The sequence below is a fragment of the Pristiophorus japonicus genome, chromosome 13 (genome assembly GCF_044704955.1).
Source record: "Pristiophorus japonicus isolate sPriJap1 chromosome 13, sPriJap1.hap1, whole genome shotgun sequence".
Taxonomy (NCBI): Eukaryota; Metazoa; Chordata; class Chondrichthyes; family Pristiophoridae; genus Pristiophorus; species Pristiophorus japonicus.
In genome coordinates this window covers 74,819,388-74,842,277 of record NC_091989.1, presented here as the reverse complement: position 1 = coordinate 74,842,277, position 22,890 = coordinate 74,819,388, and the positions used below count along the sequence as shown (strand labels likewise).

General features: G+C 52.8%; 1 protein-coding gene across 1 annotated transcript in view; it reads left to right on the top strand.

Annotated features, from left to right (window-relative positions):
* The window catches only part of plxnc1 (plexin C1), a 270,507-nt gene that overhangs the window by 71,064 nt on the left and 176,553 nt on the right, over nt 1–22,890 (top strand). The window contains exons 4-9 of the mRNA XM_070896776.1: nt 1,578–1,678; nt 3,470–3,602; nt 5,269–5,434; nt 7,033–7,141; nt 9,952–10,036; nt 10,122–10,208. Coding sequence (XP_070752877.1) covers nt 1,578–1,678; nt 3,470–3,602; nt 5,269–5,434; nt 7,033–7,141; nt 9,952–10,036; nt 10,122–10,208 — 681 coding nt within the window. The remainder of the gene's footprint in view (nt 1–1,577; nt 1,679–3,469; nt 3,603–5,268; nt 5,435–7,032; nt 7,142–9,951; nt 10,037–10,121; nt 10,209–22,890) is intronic.

Below are 22,890 nucleotides of genomic sequence, written 5' to 3'. Positions count from 1 at the left end.
GCTGTAGCAAAAAACAGTGAAACTTGCAAGTTTGCCGTCACGTAGCATGAGTAGAATGCGGGCTTGTTCTCTGCACCTTTCTAATTAAAGCCCTGAAATGCAGCGACAGCTCAGCTCCGGAGTCCATCTGCAAAGATTTTGATTGTAGATATGTGGTTGGCATGTGCAGCATCTGCCCACTCCATATGCAAGGTGTTATTTATTGTGAACATAGGTGCCAGAAATTGACTCTGAATCTACAACCATGGACCATTACAATGGAGCCATACAGCACAGAAAGAGGCCTATGACTTAGAAATATATTGCATTCCTTCATCGTCACTGGGTCATAATCCTGGACCTCCCTAATAGCACTGCAGCTGTCAAGGTTCTCAGGGCAACTAGGAATGGGCAATAAATGCTGGCCCACATGCTCAGAATTAATTTTTAAAATGTTCAGCATCTTTCCATTGATTGTATCTTCCCATTCCTTATTTTTGCAGCTCAAAATGTGTTTATTTACAATTCTCCATGTTAAATTGCACCTGGGATATGTGCTCCTATTTTGCGTATCTTTCTCTCTTCCTGAAGTCATTTAGCATTCACCTCATTGTTTGCCAAAGTTGTGTCATCAGCACATTTAGAGATTGTGCTCCCCATGTCTAACTGCAAATGATGTTGGTACACACCAAGATCCAGCAATGGCCCCTGGCTTACCCCACTCCCAACCGTTCTCCATCCATTAACCCCAATCCTTTGTCAACCAAATCATCTATATATAGACTGAGGGCAAAAACAGATCCAGCATTGCCTCATGGGGAACACCACTGCCAACCCTTCTCCAATCCAAGGAACACCCATTACCCTTAGTTTGTTGTCCGTCAACCAACTTTCTGTTCATGCTGTGACGTTTCCTCTGGTCATCATCATCATATCATCATAGGCAGTCCCTCGAAACAAGGATGACTTGCTTCCACGCCAAAAAGGGATGAGTTCACAAGTGTTTCAATAAAGGACCTAATATTCCAGATCCCGAACTATACCTTGGAAGGGGTGGAAGATGCCTGTGTATGGATTTTTTTAACGTGTGGTGTCCGTTGTACACCAGCGACCACACAGGCTCGACAGAGCTAGGTCTTGGTCCATTGGCAAGGATTAACCAAGATGACTGGAGACCAGCTCTGCTGCACGGACCTAGCGCACACACATATCGCAGTGTGGGCTAGTCCGTGTTGCCCCTGGACCCTCGGCTCTTCTGGCCCTGAACTCACGCCTCTCCTGCTGCTTTGCCCTGACCTCGCCGCTCCTGCTGTAGCTGCCCACGCTCCAATCACCGACCTGGATCTTGGTGATGTCCCTCTTTGCTGCCATCACCCTCCTGCACCAGCTCGCGCTGTACCTTGAAGTGGTATACCACCACGCTGCCCATGGCCGCCACTCGCCACTCCTTTTATGTCCGCGACCTGCCGCTGATGGTCTCTCGCAGGTCGGGGCCGTCACGCTGGTACACCATGGTGAACGATATGACACATACAGGTGAATGGAATCTTTGAATGAGTGAGGTGTACCCTAAAGTCTTTTTGTTATTGTGTCTGTAGGTGAGAAGGCTGAAGGTGGCGATCTGTGCTCAATACACTTCGTGCACCGCTTGCTTGTCCGCACAGGATCCCTACTGTGGTTGGTGCACTCTCCAGAAAAGGTCTGTTCATGCAGCATCGATGGTTACCAATAAAACTCTCTGACTCTTACAATGTAATGCTGCCTCTGTGCATCACTGGTGTCGGTCCAATTTGTAACAAAATAAGAGAAAAACATTGGGGAGCAGAACTGGTCTATTTGGCCCAAAAAGCCCATCCTCAGGATTTCATGACTGCTTTTTTTTTGCAAGGTGCTGTTTCTGTCACCTGCCCAAACTTTTCTCATTCCTTCCAATTATTCAGTTAGCAAATTATTTGTATTCAATGGCATTTCCAATTCATTCAAACCATTTCTAACTAAATATTAACACTTGTCTGCTTCAACAAAAATAGGGCTATCATTTATTCAGTCTTTAGCTTTTGCTGAAATCTATATTATCAACAAAAAGCTACCCAAATGCTAGAAGTAACTTTTAATTTTGACTCATATTTTTATTTAAAGTTTATTTTCAGCACTTCACATCCAATTTTCTTTCTCTCTTCTGTTTTACTTTGTTTAAAAGTCATTTCATTCTTGGGATGCAAACAAGACTGACTTTATTGTCCATCCTGAGTAGGGAAGGTTTGTACAATTTGCTGGGCCATTCCTAATCAACCACTCAGTGTGGGACTGGAGACATGTGGCCAGACAGGGTAAGGACAGCAGGTTCCCTCCTTGAAGGACATTAGTGACCCAGTTGGGTCTTTACAATAATACAATTTTTGTTGTAACAATATAAATGCTTCCTGTGGAGCCAGGAGGAGCAGGAGTACTGGTCCAACTCCACAGGAGTGATCGCCCCTTTTGATAGTCCGCTCCAACCCTCGCTCCCGGGACGTACCTGTGGAGGTGAGACCAGCAACAACAGCTCGAGCCAAGTATATGATAAGTCCCGGTGACCAATTTCGATCGATCCGCGAGCCTCTCGTTTTGGGAACGTGCTGGTTGCACAGTGCCGAGGCTGGGCCTGTAAACGGCCCAGACTAATTTCTAGGCCAATGTTTGAAACATTTTCTGCTTCCTTGTGGGCTCCCATTGCCCACTTTGGCTGTGGGAATACCTCCCAAAACATTGGGCTCTTAGTGCCTGATAAACCAGCTCCAAGGTCAGATTTATAGCACATTGCAAAGCCAAAGTCTGAGGTGACACAGAGCTGTCCAGCTCAGAGAGTAACCTTGATGCTGACCTCCGAAGCTCAGTTATATCTGGAGGAGCAAATCCATCTGCGATGCACCACATGATAAAATACAAACAATATACAACAGCTTCTCGGCACAAATCTTAAATTAACTTCTTTACTTTTTTGTAATACAGGTACAACGCCCCGATTCCGGAATTTCGAAAAATGGAATTGTCCGAAAACTGGACATTTTGCGCACCACAGATGGAGTCGTCCGGAATTATTGTCCGAAAACCGGACATTTTTTTTAAAACAGCGCATTGCAGACCTATGATTGGTCCGAGCCTTTTGGAATGACCCTCGACACTGACCCATGTGCGACCTGAGCCGACTCGACCTAATCCACATGTGACTCGAGCCGACCTACGTGCTCCCCTCGACCAGGCCCGACCTGACCTGACTCAAGCTTTGTGGTGTTTCGGGATGTCGGATTGTCTCCGAAATCCGGAAAAACCCAAAAACCAGCATGGCCTCTTTCCCAAGATTGCCGGATTCGGGACGTTGTACCTGCATTTAAGAATGTTCCCAATATTCCTCTTTGATTTTGATTTTGACTTACAGTAAGGGTTTGCTAAGAACGGTGTCATTATATAACTCCGCTCATACTAATTGTAAAAATGCCCATCTTTAAAGGTGCTCGTTTGAAAATGAATGTGAAAACTCGAATCAGTCAGCTCACTGGATTACCATTGCAGAACCAATCGACAGTTGTCCAAGAGTGGCCTTTCAACCTTTGGTGATAGATTTTTCCCTCAAGAACACAAAGGTAATGCTTCAAAATATCTTCAAATTTGGAAATTGCACTTTGGGACGATTTACTGTGTTAAACTTGTATCATCATAGGCGGTTCCTTGAAACGAGGATGACTTGCTTCCACGCCAAAAAGGGATGAGTTCACAGGTGTTTCAATGAAGGACCTAATATTCCAGATCCTGAATTACATGTTGACGGGTGGAAGATGCCTGTGCGTGGATTTTTTTAACGTGGGGTGACCGTTGCACACCAGCCACCACACGGGCTTGACAGAGCGAGGTCTTGGTCCAGTGGCAAGGATTAACCAAGACGACTGGAGACCAGCTCTGCTGCACGGACCTAGTGCGCACATATCACACCATGTGTGTAGCCATGGCTGCTAGCTCATGCCAATGTCTGCACTCCTCCAATTCTGGCCTCATGCACATCTTTGATTTTAATCACATTTGTATAGAACTTTGATGACCACATTGTGCACAGTTCTGGCCTCCATATTATAAAAAGGATATCAAGGCACCGAAGAAGGTGCAAAAAACATTAACAAGGATGATACCAGAGCTGAGAGGTTATACCTGTCAGGAAAGATTGAACAGGCTGGGGCTTTTTTCTCTCTAGAAAAGAGAAAGCTGAGGGGTGACCTGATAAAGGTCTTTAAAGTTATGAAATGGTTTGATAGTGTAGATGTAGAGAAGATTGTGGGGGAGACCAAAACTAAGGGCCGTAAATATAAACTTATAAATCCAATGGGGAATTCAGGAGAAACTTCTTTACCCAGAGAGTAGTGAGAGTGTGGCTCTCCCTACCACAGAGTGTGCTTGAGGCTATTGGCATAGATATCTTTAAGGGGAAGCTAGTTATACACACGAAGGAGAAAGGAATAGAACACAAAAGCCGGGGAGTTATCCTAATCCTATATAAAACACTATTTTGGCTGCAGCTATTCTGGGCACCACACTTTAGGAAGGACATGAAAGCTTTGGAGAGGGTAGAGAAAAACTTCACTGGAATAGTTCCAGGGATGAGGGATTACAGTTACGTGGATAGACTGGAGAAGCTGGATTGTTCTCATTAGAGCAGCGACACCCAAGAGGAGATTTATTGGAGGTGTTTAAAATGATGAACGGTTTAGATCGAGTAAAAAAGGAGAAATTGTTTCCAATGGCTGAATGGTCGACAACCAGAAGGCCCAGTTTTATGGGGATTGGCAAAAGAGCCAGAGGTGACATGAGGAAAAACTTTTATACCCAACGAGTGGTTAGGATTTCGAAGGTTTTGCCTGTTAGGGCGGTGGATACAGATTCAATAGTAGCCTTAAAAAGTGAATTGGATAAATACTTGAAGGAGAAAAAAATTGCAGGGATATGGGGAAAGAGCGGGGGAGCGGGAATAACTGGATTGCTCTTCATAAGCCCCATTGTAGAATTGATGGGCCGAATGACCTGCTGCTGTGCTGTTCTATGATTGGAAGGTTATGCTGATAGCGTTAGATGATGAGGGGTGGGAGGAGCTTGCATGGGGCATAAACACCACCATGGAACAGTCGGGCCCAATGGCCTGTTTCTGTGCCGTACATTCCATGTAATTCTATGTGAAGGCGTTATACAAATGCAAGTTGTTGTTGCAATATGCTAAGCTTATATATTCCGTGGCTTTATTTTCACGTCAAACACCTTTTCTAGCTCTTTACAGTAACAGTAACAGGGAAAATCAGCAACATCAGTAAAGGTGCCACTTGTACGCTAAGGAACGTCAGAAAGAAAGAAATCATTTGCACTGGCAATTACACAACCGGGTGTCCCTGCAGACTGACTGACAATATCTACACTCAGCTAAAAAACCACCCAGGTACAGTATAGTCAGCTGGCCACAGATTCCGCTCACACTGGCCTGCTCGGCTTCGGGGAAATCCTTCACTTACTTTGGATTAATGATATTGCCGAGAGCGCGGATCGGGCTGGCACAGCAGCAGCCCCAGATACACCAGGGGCCTCCTGTTGTTCCACGATCTAAGTTTTCTGTTTGATCCGTCGATGTCACACTTTCATAATTAGATTTCGAGTCAATGATATCTTCAAAGCTTCAGATTAATGCCAGTCTCCGGTGTAACTGAAGCCGGATTTTAACACAGCTCGCGCGGCGGCACTGCCCAGGGCAGCTCGACAAAATGGCGGCAGGGCGGGGGATGCTGCGAGCGCTCCCACCCCTCCCCCTGTGGGGCCTCTTCCCCCCTCCCCCTGTGGGGCCTCTTCCCCCCTCCCCCTCCCCCTGTGGGGCCTGTTCCCCCCCCTCCTCCTCCCTCTGTGGGGCCTGTTCCTCCCCTCCCCCTGTGGGGCCTGTTTCCCCCCTCCCCCTGTGGGGCCTGTTTCCCCCTCCCCCTGTGGGGCCTGTTTCCCCCTCCCCCTGTGGGGCCTGTTTCCCCCTCCCCCTGTGGGGCCTGTTTCCCCCTCCCCCTGTGGGGCCTGTTTCCCCCTCCCCCTGTGGGGCCTGTTTCCCCCCTCCCCCTGTGGGGCCTGTTCCTCCCTCCCCCTGTAGGGCCTGTTTCCCCCTCCCTCTGTGGGGCTGTTCCCCCCTCCCCCTGTGGGGGCTGTTCCCCCCTCCCTCTGTGGGGCCTGTTCCCCCCTCCCCCTGTGGGGCCTGTTCCCCCCTCCCTCTGTGTGGCCTGTTCCCCCCTCCCCCTGTGGGGCCTGTTCCCCCCTCCCCCTGTGGGGCCTGTTCCCCCCTCCCTCTGTGGGGCCTGTTCCCCCCCTCCTCCTCCCTCTGTGGGGCCTGTTCCTCCCCTCCCCCTGTGGGGCCTGTTTCCCCCTCCCCCTGTGGGGCCTGTTTCCCCCCTCCCCCTGTGGGGCCTGTTCCCCCCTCCCCCTGTGGGGCCTGTTTCCCCCTCCCTCTGTGGGGCTGTTCCCCCCTCCCCCTGTGGGGGCTGTTCCCCCCTCCCTCTGTGGGGCCTGTTCCCCCCTCCCCCTGTGGGGCCTGTTTCCCCCTCCCCCTGTGGGGCCTGTTTCCCCCCTCCCCCTGTGGGGCCTGTTCCCCCCTCCCCCTGTAGGGCCTGTTTCCCCCTCCCTCTGTGGGGCTGTTCCCCCCTCCCCCTGTGGGGGCTGTTCCCCCCTCCCTCTGTGGGGCCTGTTCCCCCCTCCCCCTGTGGGGCCTGTTCCCCCCTCCCTCTGTGGGGCCTGTTCCCCCCTCCCCCTGTGGGGCCTGTTCCCCCCTCCCCCTGTGGGGCCTGTTCCCCCCTCCCCCTGTGGGGCCTGTTCCCGCCCGCAGGCGCCATTGCTGCCGAACTGGGGCAGGGCAATGTCAGTGAGGCCTGGGGGGCTGAAACTGTCCCAGGGCCACACAACCCACTCTCCACAGGGGCCACCCCTCTCACCCCCGGCCCAACCCGGCACGGGCTAAAAGCCCGCACTGTGAGAGACCTTTAACATCTTTTTCTCGGCTGTTTGTTGTAGACCCGATCACCATCGAGGCATCTGTTGAGGTTGGCTCCTGGAACGTCTCCACCAGTGTCATGGTGCACAACTGTTACAGGATTGCGACAACCCGGCTTCACAACACTCCGTAAGTCTGGCACCGCGCCTACATAGATTGCAGCCTTGGGTTTACTATCGGAGAACAACACGGCTGCTTGGAAAAAACAAACGGGAAAGATTCCGAGAAGGGTTTGTGTCAGTTGCTAAATCATCAGAATCTTCAACCATTGCCCTTACATTGGCATTGAGCTGTACAGGAATCCAGGCGGTTGCTCAGTTTACAGCAGAATATAGGATCAGAGCCTTTAAAACAACCTCCGTTCAGTTTGCCAAGGGGATGAGGCTAAGTTTTGTTTTTCCTCTCCCTTCTATCCAGTCTGGATATGAGCGAGGTGTGAGGGATGTGCCCGTCTGTACAGTGAGTGTGAGGGATGCCAACACTGTACAGAGAGTGTGAGGGATGCCCGCACTGTACAGTGAGTGTGAGGGATGTGCCCATCTGTACAGCGAGTTTGAGGGATGCCCACAGTGTACAGCGAGTGTGAGGGATGTGCTCGCACTGTACAGTGAGTGTGAGGGATGTGCTCGCACTGTACAGTGAGTGTGAGGGATGTGCCCACAGTGTACAGCGAGTGTGAGGGATGTGCCCGCACTGTACAGTGAGTGTGAGGGATGTGCCCGCACTGTACAGTGAGTGTGAGGGATGTGCCCACAGTGTACAGCGAGTGTGAGGGATGTGCCCGCACTGTACAGTGAGTGTGAGGGATGTGCCCGCACTGTACAGTGAGTGTGAGGGATGTGCCCGCACTGTACAGCGAGTTTGAGGGATGCCCACAGTGTACAGCGAGTGTGAGGGATGTGCTCGCACTGTACAGTGAGTGTGAGGGATGTGCCCACAGTGTACAGCGAGTGTGAGGGATGCCCGCACTGTACAGCGAGTGTGAGGGATGTGCTCGCACTGTACAGCGAGTGTGAGGGATGCCCACACTGTACAGTGAGTGTGAGGGATGCCCGCACTGTACAGCGAGTGTGAGGGATGCCTGCACTGTACAGCGAGTGTGAGGGATGCTTGCACTGTACAGCGAGTGTGAGGGATGTGCCCGCACTGTACAGCAAGTGTGAGGGATGCCCGCACTGTACAGCGAGTGTGAGGGATGCCCGCACTGTACAGCGAGTGTGAGGGATGTGCCCGCACTGTACAGCGAGTGTGAGGGATGCCCGCACTGTACAGCGAGTGTGAGGGATGCCCGCACTGTAAAGCGAGTGTGAGGGATGTGCCCGCACTGTACAGCAAGTGTGAGGGATGCCCGCACTGTACAGCGAGTGTGAGGGATGCCCGCACTGTACAGCGAGTGTGAGGGATGCCCGCACTGTACAGCGAGTGTGAGGGATGCCCGCACTGTACAGCGAGTGTGAGGGATGCCCGCACTGTAGGCCGCTGAGGCATCCTGTGATCATTTATCTTCCATTGTTGGCTTTAGTTATCACATATGTTCCAAGTGAGCCACACTGTATTTTTGGGTAATGGCCATCGCCAGGGGTAGTTTGGAAACCGTCCATGTTTGGGAACAACAGCAGAGCAATTAAGCAGGCTGAGGGCACTTATCGGAGTCAGGCATGGCTCAGTGTAGCACTCCCACTTCTGAGTCAGACCATCGTGGGTTCAAGACTTAAGTCTATAATCCAGGCTACCAATACAGTGCAGTGCTGAGGGAGTGCTGCACCGTCAGAAGTGCCGGCTTCTGGATGTGGTGTTAAGCTCATCTCCGGTAGATGTAAAAGATCCCATGGAAGAAGTGCAGGGGAGTTCTCCTGGTATCTTGGCCATCATCTATCACTCAAGCATCACCACTATCCGGATGATGTGCCTGTTCATATTGCTGTGTGAGGCACCGTAATGTGCACACATTGGCTGCTGCATTCGCCAAACAACACAACAGTGACTGCACTTCATTGGCTGTGAAACATTTTGGGATGCTCTGAGGATGGCAGCAGGATGTCCCAGTGGCCCTTCCCCACATGGTGCTCCCTGGCACCACCTCACTCCCCACCACTTGCTACCCCCACCCCTGCTTGCTTTTCTGCATCATTGGCCCCGTTCACTCCCTCCCCTTCCCCACAACCCGGACTCACTCCCCAGGACCTCTCGCTCAATCCCCCTGCCCCTTCAGCCCATTCCCCCCGGCCCCCAGCTCACCCCACCCCTCACTCTCCGCCCTCACTCCCCCGCCCCACACCGACTCAACACCCCCCCTCCCCAGCCCCCCACCCACTCACCCGGCCCCCCCCACCCACTCACATGGCCCCCCCCACCCACTCACCTCCGCGCCCACCAGTCCCCCACCCACTCACCCCCCCTGCCCCCCACCTATTCACTTCCCCCCCCCCACCCACTCACCCCGCACCCCCCCCCCCCCAGCCTCCACTTACTCCCTCGCAACCCCACTCACTCCCGGCCCCCCACTCACCCTGGCCCCCCACTCACCCCCACCCGGCCCCTCACCACCCCCCCCCCCACCAGCCCCTCATCCACTCCCCCGGCAACCCCCCCCCACTCCACCCCTCCCTCACTTACTCCTCCCCCCACATGGCCCCCCCACTCCCCCCCCTCCCCCACTCACTCCTTTCCCCCCCCCCCCAGCGCCCCACACCCCCTCCCCCGGCCCCCCACGGTGGGTCTGAGGTCTCTCTGTGTGGGAGAGCCTGTTTTCAGGAGCACCTCTGTTCTTTTGGATGTTTCTATCTGCTGCCATTAAACCCGGTTGGGTTCACCCAGCTGCAACGGGGCCAATACTGGGCTGCATGGCCTGTTTCTGCACTGTAGCTCTGTGTATTTCTGGGTATAACTGCAATTTCCAGCTGTTAACAGAAGCTCCATTGTCTTCCTTCTTTAACCAGATGTGCTGACTGTGTGGTGTGGGGATGTCACTGGTGTGCGGCCGAGCAGAGATGTACTGCCACTCCATCCTGTAATCACACACAGGTACCCAGTTACCATGGACACTAACGCCATTCTTTAAAATAAACAATTCTATAAAATTAATAACATTAACTGTGTGTTTTTTTAGTTCTGCCCTCAGATTGTTGAAGCAAAATTAAAGCTACCTTCAACCAGGGATCTTCAAATTTTCCTGAAACATGCGGACGTGCTAAAGGTAAGGCGTAAGCATCGCATCATATCTATCGTGTGGTGATTGAAGCTAACCCTGTGATTGAGACACGCTTCACTTAGGCAAGATCTTTAATGTGATTATGAACTTGGGGCAAGGTGTTCCAGGCAATATAAACTGTTATAAGAACATAAGAAATAGGAGCATGAGTAGGCCATCAGTAGGCCCTCGAGCCTGCTGATCTTCGACCTCAACTGCAAATTCCTGCACTTATCCCCACTCCCTTAACATCCAAAAATCTATCGATCTCTGTCCTGAATATACTCAAATACTGAGCCTCCACAGCCCTCTGGGGGAGAGAATTCCAAAGATTCACCACCCTCTGAGTGAAGAAATTCCTCCTCATCTCAGTCCTAAATGGCCGACCCCTTATTCTGAGACTGGGTCTAGACTCCCCAGCCCGGGGGAACCATCCTCCCTGCATCTACCCTGTCAAGCCCTATAAAAAATTTGTATGTTTCAATGAGATCACCTCTCATTCTTCTAAACTCTAGAGAATGGAATCAGTCTGGTGTACTCCCTCTATTCTTACTTAGGTAAGGAGACCAGAACAGTACACAGTACTCCAGGTGCAGTCTCACCAGGGCCCTATATAATTACAGTAAGATGTCTTTACTCTTATACTCAAATCCTCTTGTAATAAAGGCCAACATACCATTTGCTTTCTCAATTGCTTGCTGTACCTGCATGTTAACTTTCAGTGATTGGTGTACAAGGACACCCAGGTCCCTCTGAACACCAACATTTCCCAATCTATCACCATTTAAAAAATACTCTGCTTTTCTATTTTTCCTACCAAAGTGAATAACTTCACATTTCTCCACATTATATTGTATTTGCCATGTTCTTGCCCACTCACTGAGCCTGTCTATATCCCCTTGAAGCCTCTTTGCATCCTCCTCACAACTTACATCCCCATCTAGCTTTGTATCATCAGCAAACCTGGATATATTACATTTGGTCCCCTCATCAAAAACATAGATACAGATTGTGAATAGCTGAGGCCCCAGCACTGATCCTCGCGGCACCCCACTAGTTACAGCCTGCCAACCCGAAAATTACCCGTTTATTCCTGCTCTCTCTGTCCGTTAACCAATCCTCAGTCCATGCTAGTATACTACCCCCAATCCCATGAGCCCTAATATTGTTGAATAACCTCTTGTGTGACACTTTATCAAATGACTTCTGAAAATCCAAATACACCACATCCACTGTGTCATGTATTTAACCAACTTGCAATGACATAGTCATGTAACTGTAACACATGTACACTGTACCTGTACCCTAGAAATGCACACACTGACCACAGGGGGTGAACTTGCGGGAGACACTCCTCACCTGGGTTTCCAGGTATAAAAGGGGAGGTCCCACCCAGGGTCAGCACTCCTTGGTCCTGGCAATAAAGGTGAAGGTCACAGAGTGACCGTGTCTGATATATCTATGCCTCGTGTGAGTTTGTAACAAGGTGCAGGGACACAACATTTGGCGATGAGAAACGGGAATCACCGAACACGAGTATAGCCACCGGTGGCACAGAAGAACGTTACTGTGTGGGTGAGGACTGGGACGACTTTGTGGAACGACTCCAGCCGAGCTTTGTCACAAAGGACTGACTGGAAGAGACAGCGGCTGACAAGCGGAGCGCGCATCTACTGACCAGCTGTGGTCCACAGACGTATGCGCTGATGAAAGACCTGCTCGCACCCCAAAAACCAGCGGACAAGTCCTTCGAAGAGCTCAGCCAGCTGATCAGTGAGCATCTCAAGCCGGCAAGGAGCATACACATGGCCCGGCACCAGTTCTACTCTCACCGGTGTCGGGAGGGACAAAACATCTCGGACTTCGTGGCGGAACTGCAGTGTTTGGCCAGTCTCTGTAAGTTCTCCGATGCCTGCAGGGGGGAGATGTTAAGGGACTTTTTCATCGAGGGCATTAATCATGCCGGCATTTTCAGGAAGCTCATAAAGACTAAGGACTTGACTTTAGAAGGGGCGGCATTGATAGCTCAGACCTTTATGGCAGGGGAAGAGGAGACCAAGCTAATTTACGCACGCAGCTCTGGTCCCGACGGACCAGAGAGTTAACATGGTGAACGGGGCTCGGGACCCCGCAGGCAGGCAAGGGCATTTCGAAACCGCCCAGGCAGCAACAGGCTCTAGGGTGGGCCCGCAACAAGGACAATGGAAAGGGGATCGGCAATTCACGCCATCTCGAGGAACAATGCGCCTCGTGATGGGACCATTAACACCCACCATCAGAGTGCTTAGAAACAGCCAAATGGGCAATCAGAGAGGAATGCCTGGTAATAGTCCTTTTGTTAACAGCAATCTCAATCTCAGCTCATGCTAGAGGTGCGGGGGTAGACACACTGCGAAAAGCTGCAGTTTCCAGCAATATATCTGTAGGATTTGTAATGTCAGTGGACACTTGGCCAGGATGTGCAAAATGTTAGTATCAAGGCTAATCTACGAGATAGAGGAACCAGACGAGGGGTCTGCAATGCAGGATGAGGCCTGGGATAAAGCCATAGATGCTGAAGTTCAGCAGGTTCACGTGGCTGACGTCCACAGCTCATACATTAAAACGCCACCCATGATGATGAAAGTCTTACTGAATGGCATCCACATGGAGCTGGATACGGGAGCGAGCCAGTCACTCATGAGCGCCCAACAATTTGAGAGACTATGACCACACAGAGCTAGCAGGCCCAAACTGGAACGCATTGAGACTCAGCTATGGACGTACACCAAAGAGATCATCCCAGTGCTGGGCAGTGCAAACTTGGTGGTAACACATAATGGATCACAGAACCGGCTGCCACTCTGGATCGTCCCGGGAAATGGCCCCGCGCTTTTGGGGAGGAGTTGGCTAGCTGAGATTAATTAGAAATGGTGGGATGTGCACGTCATTTCATCCGTGGAGCGAAGTTCATGCTCACAGGTCCTGCAAAAATTCGGGTCACTGTTTCAACCTGATGTCGGAACGTTCAAGGGCACTAAAGTAGTGATACGCATCACTCCGGGTGCCAGACCAGTGCACCACAAAGCCAGAGCGGTGCTGTATGTGATGCGTGAGAAAATTGAATGTGAACTGGACAGGCTGCTCAGAGAGGGCATAATTTCGGCCGTTGAATTCAGCAACTGGGCAAGTCCCATCGTTCCCGTCCTCAAAGCAGATGGCTCGGTTAGGATTTGTGGCAACTACAAAGCCACCATCAACCGAGTATCGCTGCAAGACCAATACCCGCTCCCGAGAGCGGAGGACCTTTTTGCCACGCTGGCAGGTGGCAAGCTGTTCACGAAGTTGGACCTCACTTCGGCCTACATGACTCAGGAACTGGCTGAAGAATCCAAGCTTCTGACCACCATCACGACGCACAAGGGATTATTTGTCTACAACAGGTGTCCGTTTGGCATTCGTTCGGCAGCAGCCATCTTTCAGAGAAACATGGAAAGCTTGCTCAAATCCATTCCTGGAACGATCGTATTCCAAGACGACATTCTCATAACGGGTCGAGACACCGAAGAACACCTCCACAACCTGGAGGAGGTGCTACGCCGATTGAATTAGATAGGCTTGCAGCTGAAAATGGCCAAGCGTGTGTTTTTGGCCCCAGAGGTCGAGTTTTTGGGCAGGAGGGTTGCCGCAGACGGGATCCGGCCCACTGAATCAAAAGCGGAGACGATCCGCCGGGCACCCAGGCCCGGCAACACGTCGGAGTTGCGATCATTCCTGGGACTTTTGAACTATTTTGGGAACTTTCTGCCGAACTTAAGCACATTGTTGGAGCCATTACACATGCTCCTGCGTAAAGGTTGTGAATGGTTTTGGGGGGATTGTCAAGAACGGGCTTTCAATAAGGCGAGGAACCTGCTGTGTTCCAACAAACTGTTGACTTTGTATGAACCTTGTAAAAAACTGGTCTTAACATGCGATGCATCATCCTATGGGGTTGGGTGTGTGTTGCAGCAGGGTAACGATGACGGCCGACTCCAACCGGTGGCTTACGCCTCCAGGTCGCTCTCCCAGGCAGAGCGTGGATACGCCATGGCCGAGAAGGAAACACTCGCGTGTGTTTACTGTGTGAAAAAGATGCACCAGTACCTTTTTGGTAAACAGTTCGAGCTAGATACGGACCACAAGCCGTTAACATCCTTGTTGTCCGACTGCAAGCCTGACAACGCCAATGCCTCAGCTCTCATACAGTGCTGGGCCCTCACGCTGGCTGCGTATGACTACACCATACGGCACTGGCCAGGCACCGAAAATTGCGCTGACGCGCTCAGCAGGCTCCCACTGGCCACCACCGAGGGGGCGTCGGAGCAGAGCGCCGAGATGGTCATGGCCGTGGAGGCTTTTGACACTGCGGGCTCCCCCATCACAGCCCGACAGATCAAACTCTGGACCAACAGGGAACCCCTCCTATCCATGATAAAGAAATGTGTCCTGACTGGGGATTGGGCGCCCGCACACAGGGCGTGCCCCGAGGAAGTCAGACCGTTTCAGAGATGGATGGATGAACTCTCCATCCAAGCCGGCAGCCGGGAAGTCATGCCCCAGAAAGGAAGGGAAGCGTTCATCAGGGAACTCGATGCCAGGGTGCTCGCTGTAGTGTAAATGAAGGCCATTGCTCGGTCACATGTATGGTGGCCGGTGATTGACTCAGACCTGGAACACTGGGTTCGCAGGTGCATGGCGTGTGCCCAGCTGGGCAATGCCCCCAGGGAGGCTCCACTCAGCCCGTGGCCCTGGCCCACCACGCCATGGTCATGTATTCACGTAGACTATGCAGGCCCGTTCATGGGAAAACATGCTCCTGATTGTTGTCGATGCATACTCGAAGTGGACCGAGTGCATCATATTGAACTTGTGCACGATATCCATCACCGTGGAGAGCCTGCGTACGGTTTTCGCGACCCATGGCTTGCCGGACATCCTGGTCAGCGATAATGGCCCATGTTTCACCAGCCATGAATTCCAGGAGTTTATGTTGGGCAATGGTATCAAACACGTCCGGACAGTGCCGTTCAAGCCAGCTTGCAAAGGCCAGGCGGAACGGGTGGTCCAAGTCATAAAAAAGGGCATGCTACGCATCCAAGGACCCTCCCTTCAGTACCGCCTATCGCGCCTCCTGCTGGCCTACAGGACCTGCCCGCACTCGCTCACGGGAGTCCCGCCAGCGGAACTCCTCATGAAACGCACGCTCAAGATGCGGCTGTCCCTCATTCACCCAGACCTGGCAGACATTGTTGAGGGCAAGCGCCAGTCCCAAACCGAGCTCCGTGATCAAGGCTCAAAGGGGAGGTGTATAGAAATAGATGACCCGGTATTTGTTCTTAACCATGCTTTGGGACCCAAGTGGCTTGAGGGCACCGTAATTGGCAAAGAAGGAAATAGAGTCATGGTGGTCCGACTAAACAATGGGCAGATATGCCGCAAACGCTTGGACCAAGTAAAGAAAAGGTTCAGCATAGACACGGAGGAACTGGAAGAAGAGCATGAGATGGCACCCACACCACTGCCAGCGGACAAGCAACAAAGATAGCCCTCAGCATGCACAGTCCCTGCGGCCAGCCCGGACAGGCCGGAATCACCTCAGGTGACAGAGACGCGTGCCGAGGCTCAGCCACCAGAGCCACAACTGTGGCGCTCCACGAGAGAGCGTCGACCACCTGACAGACTTAACCTCTGAAACAAAAAGACTCAAGGGGGGAGGTGATGTCATGTATTTAATCATCTTGCAATGACATAGTCATGTAACTGTAACTCATGTACACTGTACCTGTACCCTGGAAATGCACACCCTGACCACAGGGGATGGACTTGCGGGAGACACTCCTCACCTGGGTTTCCAGATATAAAAGGGGAGGTCCCACCCAGGGTCAACACTCCTTGGTCTTGGGAATAAAGGTGAAGGTCACAAAGTGACCGTGTCTGGTATATCCATGCCTCGTGTGAGTTTGTAACAAGGTGCAGGGACACTACACACTGGTTCACCTTTATCTATTCTATCAGTTACAACCTCAGAAGACTCTATGATTTCCCTTTCATAAATCCGTGTTTGCTCTGCCCAATCCTATTAGTATTTTCTAAGTGCCCTGTTACCACGTTCTTAATAATAGATTCTAGCATTTTCCCAACGACTGATGTCAGGCTAACCGGTCTGTAGTTCCCCATTTTCTCTCTCTTCTTCATTTCTTAAATAGCGGGGTTACATTAGCTACCTTCCAATCTGTGGGAACCGTTCTAGAATCTATTGATTTTTGGAAGACAACAACCAATGCATCCACTATCTCTATAGCCACCTCTTTTAAAACCCTAGGATGTAGGCCACCAGGTCCAGGGGATTTATCGGCTTTCAGTCCCATTAATTTATCCAGTACTATTTTTTTACCAATACTAATTTCTTTCAGTTTCTCATTCTCACTAGACCCTTGGTTCTCCACTATTTCCAGGAGATTGTTTGCATTTTCTTCCATGAAGACAGACACAAAGTACAGATGCAGCATCGAAAATCCAGAGTTCCAGAATGTTCCGAACTCCGGGACAATCGGTGGCAGGGTCGTCCGGAATCCGTAAACTGTTCCTGAAGCCGGATCCGCTGACCCTGCCGATCTCGGGAGCCCCGCTGCTGCCCAACCTCAGGCCTCGCCACCACTCGCCTCACTGCCGCTGCCCTTACCTCAGGGCCTCCTCGCCAGCCCGCCAGAATACGTCCTCGGCGGGGCCCGGACCCCCTCCCCTCGGCAGCTGGCCCCGACCCCCTCCCCTCGGCAGCTGGCCCCGACCCTCTCCCCTCGGCGGGGCCCGGACCCTCTCCCCTCGGCGGGGCCCAGACCCCCTCCCCTCGGCAGCTGGCCCCGACCCCCTCCCCTCGGCAGCTGGCCCCGGACCCCCTCCCCTCGGCAGCTGGCCCCGACCCCCTCCCCTCGGCGGGGCCCGGACCCCCTCCCCTCGGCAGCTGGCCCCGACCCTCTCCCCTCGGCAGCTGGCCCCGACCCTCTCCCCTCGGCGGGGCCCGGACCCCCTCCCCTCGGCAGCTGGCCCCGACCCTCTCCCCTCAGCGTGACCCCGACCCTCCCTCCTCGGCGGGGCCCGGACCCTCTCCCCTCAGCAGCTGGCCCGGACCCTCTCCCCTCAGCGTGACCCCGACCCTCTCCCCACGGTAGGGCCCCGGACCCTCTCCCCTCGGCAGCTGGCCCCGGACCCTCTCCCCTCGGCAGCTGGCCCCGACCCTCTCCCCTCGGCAGCTGGCCCCGACCCTCTCCCCTCGGCAGCTGGCCCCGGACCCTCTCCCCACGGTAGGGCCCCGGACCCTCTCCCCTCGGCAGCTGGCCCGGACCCTCTCCCCTCGGCAGCTGGCCCGGACCCTCTCCCCACGGTAGGGCCCCGGACCCTCTCCCCTCGGCAGCTGGCCCGGACCCCCTCCCCTCGGTAGCTGGCCCCGACCCTCTCCCCTCGGCGGGGCCCGGACCCTCTCCCCTCGGCAGCTGGCCCCGACCCCCTCCCCTCAGCGTGACCCCGACCCTCCCTCCTCGGCGGGGCCCGGACCCTCTCCCCTCGGCAGCTGGCCCCGACCCCCTCCCCTCGGTAGGGCCCCGGACCCTCTCCCCTCAGCGTGACCCCGACCCTCTCTCCTCGGCGAGGCCCGGACCCTCTCCCCTCGGTAGGGCCCCGGACCCTGTCCCCTCGGCGGGGCCCGGACCCTCTCCCCTCGGCAGCTGGCCCCGACCCCCTCCCCTCGGTAGGGCCCCGGACCCTCTCCCCTCAGCGTGACCCCGACCCTCTCTCCTCGGCGGGGCCCGGACCCTCTCCCCTCGGCGAGGCCCGGACCCTCTCCCCTCGGTAGGGCCCAGCCCCACCTCCTCCGCCTTTCTGACGTTCCGAAATCCAGAAATACCCGAACCTGGGATCGAGTGTTTCCGGATTTGTGACATCAGAAAGAAGATCGAAAGACCAGAAAAGCCTGGAATCCGGAACGGCCTTGGTCCCAAGGGTTCCGGATTCTCGACGCTGCACCTGTATTTGTTTAATGTCTCTGCCATTTCCTTATTCCCCATATAATTTCCTGTGTCTCAGCCTGTAAGGGATCCACATTTATTTTCGCAAATCTTTTTCTTTTTATATACCTAGAGTTTACGCTCATATTCTATTTTCCGTTTCTTTATCAATTTCTTGGTCCTTCTTTGCTGAATTCTAAAATCCTCCCAATCCTCAGGCTTACTGCTCTTTTTGGCAACATTATAAGCCTCTTTAATCTATTACTATCTTTAATTTCTCTTGTTAGCAACAGGTGGACCATTTTTCCCGTGGTGTTTTTATTCCTTACGGGATTGTATACTCGTTGCAAACTATGAATTATTTCTTTAATTGTTTGCCATTGCTTTTCTACTGTCATATCTTTTAATCTACCTTTGCTAACTCATCTCTCCTATTTTGCTAACTCGTCTCTCCTATCTATATAGTTTACTTTGTTCAGGTTTAGGACCCGAGTTTTGGATTTAACTAAATCACTCTCAAACGCAACATAAAATTCTATCATATGATGATCACTGCTCCCCAGAGGCTCCATTACTACAAGGCTATTAATTCACACTGCATCATTGTACTAGATCTAAAGTAGTCAATTCCCTCACAGGTTCCTCACAGGTTCCTCGACAAATTGATCCAGAAAACTATCTTGATGCATTCTATGAACTCTGTCTCTGCACTATTTCTGCAAATTTGGTTTGCCCAGTCAAATGAAAGTTGAAGTCCCCCATGATTCTCTACCACAGAAAGTTGTTGAGGCCAGTTCGTTAGATATATTCAAAACGGAGTTGGATGTGGCCCTTACGGCTAAAGGGATCAAGGGGTATGGAGAGAAAGCAGGAAAGGGGTACTGAGGTGAATGATCAGCCATGATCTTATTGAATGGTGGTGCAGGCTCGAAGGGCTGAATGGCCTACTCCTGCACCTATTTTCTATGTTTCTAAGCCCATTTATTTCTAATTGCGCTATTAATTCATCTATTTTGTTGTAACTGCTTCGTGCATTCAGACATAGTACCTTTAGCTTTTACTTTTTTCTATTTATCCTTGATGTCACTTTAGTCACTGATGCCTTATTACCTTTATTAATCTTTCTGTCCCTTCCTGACCACTGCTTATCTTTACCCAGATCACCACACTGCTCTACAGCCTTGAGACACCCCCTTCATTAGTTTAAAGTCCCTATGAGGGCTATAAGGGTCATCTGGGGCTCAGTGTTAGCACTTTTGCCTCTTGAATCAGAAGGTTGTGTGTTCAAGCCCCACTCTAGAAACCTGAACAAAAAAATCTAGGCCGATGATCCAGTACAGTATTGAGGGAGTGCTGCAGTGTTGGAGGAGCCATCTTTTGGATGAGACGTGAAATTGGTGGCCCATCTGCCCTCTCGAAGATATAAAAGATCCCATGGCACTATTTCGAAGAAGAGCAGGGGAATTATCCCTGGTGTCCAGGCCAATATTTATCCTTCAACCAACATCACTAAAATAAATTATCTGCTCATTATTTCATTTCTATGTGTGGGAGCTTGCTGTGCGCAAGTTGGCTGCCGCGTTTCCCACATAACAACAGTGACTGCACTTTAAAAGTGTTTCACTGTGTGTAAAGCACTTTGGGATTTCCTCATGTCGTGAAAGGTGCTATATAAATGCAAGTTCTTTCTTTCTTTGAGATAGTCCTAGGGCATCCAGTAATGAAGTGCATGTGACAATAACTTTGTCACGGCGTCCCTCTTTTAGTAGCAGTATAGTTATAGAATTAGGCAGTCCCTCGGGGTCGAGGGTGACTTGCTTCCAAATCCCCAAAAAATTAGTTCTCAGGTGTTTCCATGAGAGACCTGACGGGCCAGCTCCCGAACTTCAGCTTGAAGGACGGAAGATGCCTGTGCGTGAATTCTTTTAATGTGGCCTTTGCATACCAACCCATCACATAGGCTAGACAGAGCAAGGTCTTGGTCCAGTGACAAGGAGATCCAAGACGACTGGAGACCAAGCTACGTTGCACAGGCCAAGTACATACACGTACTCATTGGTCTCAACTTCGCTCCTGGGCCACCATGACCCCCGCCGCTCTGAGGCCATGATGCCCCACCCCCCCCCCCGGCTCCTGGACCACAACCCCCATCCCTTGCTCCTGGGCCATGACCGCCCCCATCTCCCCCCGTTCCTGGGCCATGAGCCCCCCCGCCCCCCACTCCTAGACTATGATCCCCCTGCTCCTGGGCCACGATCCCCCCCCCCCACTCCTAGACCATGACCCCCCCCCCCCACTCCTGGACCACGATCCCCCCCCACTGCTCCTGGCCCATGACTGCCCCCTCTCCCCCCACTCCTGGGCCATGACCCCCCCCCCACTCCTGGACCACGACCCCCCCCCACTGCTCCTGGCCCATGATCCCCCCCCCCACTGCTCCTGGGCCACGATCCCCCCCCCATTGCTCCTGGCCCATGACTGCCCCCTCTCCAGCCACTCCTGGGCCATGACCCCCCCCCCCAACTCCTGGACCACGATCCCCCCCACCACTGCTCCTGGGCCATGATCCCCCCCCCCTGCTCCTGGGCCATGATCTCCCCCCCCCACTGCTCCTGGGCCACGATCCCCCCCCCACTGCTCCTGGCCCATGACTGCCCCCTCTCCCCCCACTCCTGGGCCACGATACCCCCCCCCCCACTCCTGGGCCACGATCCCCCCCCCCCCACTCCTGGGCCACAATTCCCCCCCCCCCCACTCCTGGGCCACGATCCCCCCCCCACTGCTCCTGGGCCATGATCCGCCCCCCCCACTGCTCCTGGGCCACGATCCCCCCCCCCATTGCTCCTGGGCCACAATCCCCCCCCCCCACTCCTGGGCCACAATCCCCCCCCCCCCCACCCCTGGGCCACGATCCCCCCCCCACTGCTCCTGGGCCACGATCCCCCCCCCCATTGCTCCTGGGCCACGATCCCCCCCCCACTGCTCCTGGCCCATGACTGCCCCCTCTCCCCCCACTCCTGGGCCACGATCCCCCCCCCCCCCACTCCTGGGCCACGATCCCCCCCCCCCACTCCTGGGCCACAATCCCCCCCCCCCACTCCTGGGCCACGATCCCCCCCCCACTGCTCCTGGGCCATGATCCGCCCCCCCCACCCCTGGGCCACGATCCCCCCCCCCACTGCTCCTGGGCCACGATCCCCCCCCCCATTGCTCCTGGGCCACGATCCCCCCCGCACTGCTCCTGGACCATGACCCCCCCCCCACCGCTCCTGGACCATGACCCACCCCCTAGTCCTGGGCCACTGGACCCGATCTCTGGGCCTCGCCACTCCTCCTCCACCTGGGTCCTGATCCTGCCGCTGGCCTCATTCTGCTCCAATCGGCTGCCTGGACTCCGATGACGCCAATCCTCCAATCCAATCACCCTCCTGGAATCCGTCGCCCTCCTAGAACGGCTGGCGCTGCTACCTGCGGTGTTAGTGTTAATTAACAGTTTGAAACACCAGACTCAAAATGGAGGTTATCCGTTTATTAAAAGTCAACATGTTTGCTTGGGTCACATGTCTGGTTTACTCTCCCAGTTTCTCTTTGACGATGAAAAGTATTTTGACAAGCTAACTTCTTGACTACAAAGTTGTTGAGAGATAATACCACAAGTATACTTCCTGTAATTCCATGAGATAAAGGCCATTTAGGGCTAAATCTATGCTTCTGATCAAAAGACGAAGCTGCTTTAAATTGCGAACATAAGTGTATTTGTTTCTGTTTCATAACTTCCCTGGGATATCGTACCTTGGGACGTTTTACTGCATTAAATAAGCTATATAAATACAAGTTGCTGTTGCTATTTGAACAATTATTGCAAGTTACAACCTCCACTACCGAGAAGGACAAGGGCAGCAGGAGCACCACCTTCTCCAAGCTCCCCTCCAAGTCACACCCCATCCTAACTTGGACATATACCCACTGGGTCAAAATCCTGCAATTCCCTATCTACTGTGGGAGCACTGTCACCACACGGACTGCAGTGGTTCAAGACAGTGGCTCACCACCACCTTCTCATGGGCAACCAGGGATGGGCAATAAATGCCGACCTTGCCAGCGACGCCCACATCCCGAGAATGAATAAAAGGAATTGTCACATTGCCCAGACCCAGATGTTGTATATTTGCAATTCTCATTCATACCCCAAGGTGACCATCCTCATGCTTTTGTATCTAGAGTTTGTAAAGATTATGGGTTGTTGTACTCTTTATCTGACTGACAGACTGGGCTTCGAAACAATTGTCTGCTCCTCACAGATGTTATGGATATTAAACAACACACTTCCTGTTTTAGCAAGCTGCTTCCTCTTGGCTTTGAGCACAAGGATGAATTCTGCCTCGTGAGCTTGTACTTACGTAATTTGTAAGATGACTGTTTGCTATTTTTTGCTGAGGAACAAGATTGCTCATTTTTTTGAGAAATACTTCATCCCAAGTTCTGTGAAAAGAATTCAGAACGGCTTGTCTGACTGGTTTTCTTGATCCAGACTCCTAGTGCATTGGACAATTCACTATCTCAGGGATACCCTGTACTGCTTTAGAAAATAATTTGATTCGCTGTTCAGCATGTTTCATATCTTTGAACATAAGAACATAAGAAATAGGCGCAGGATTAGACCATTT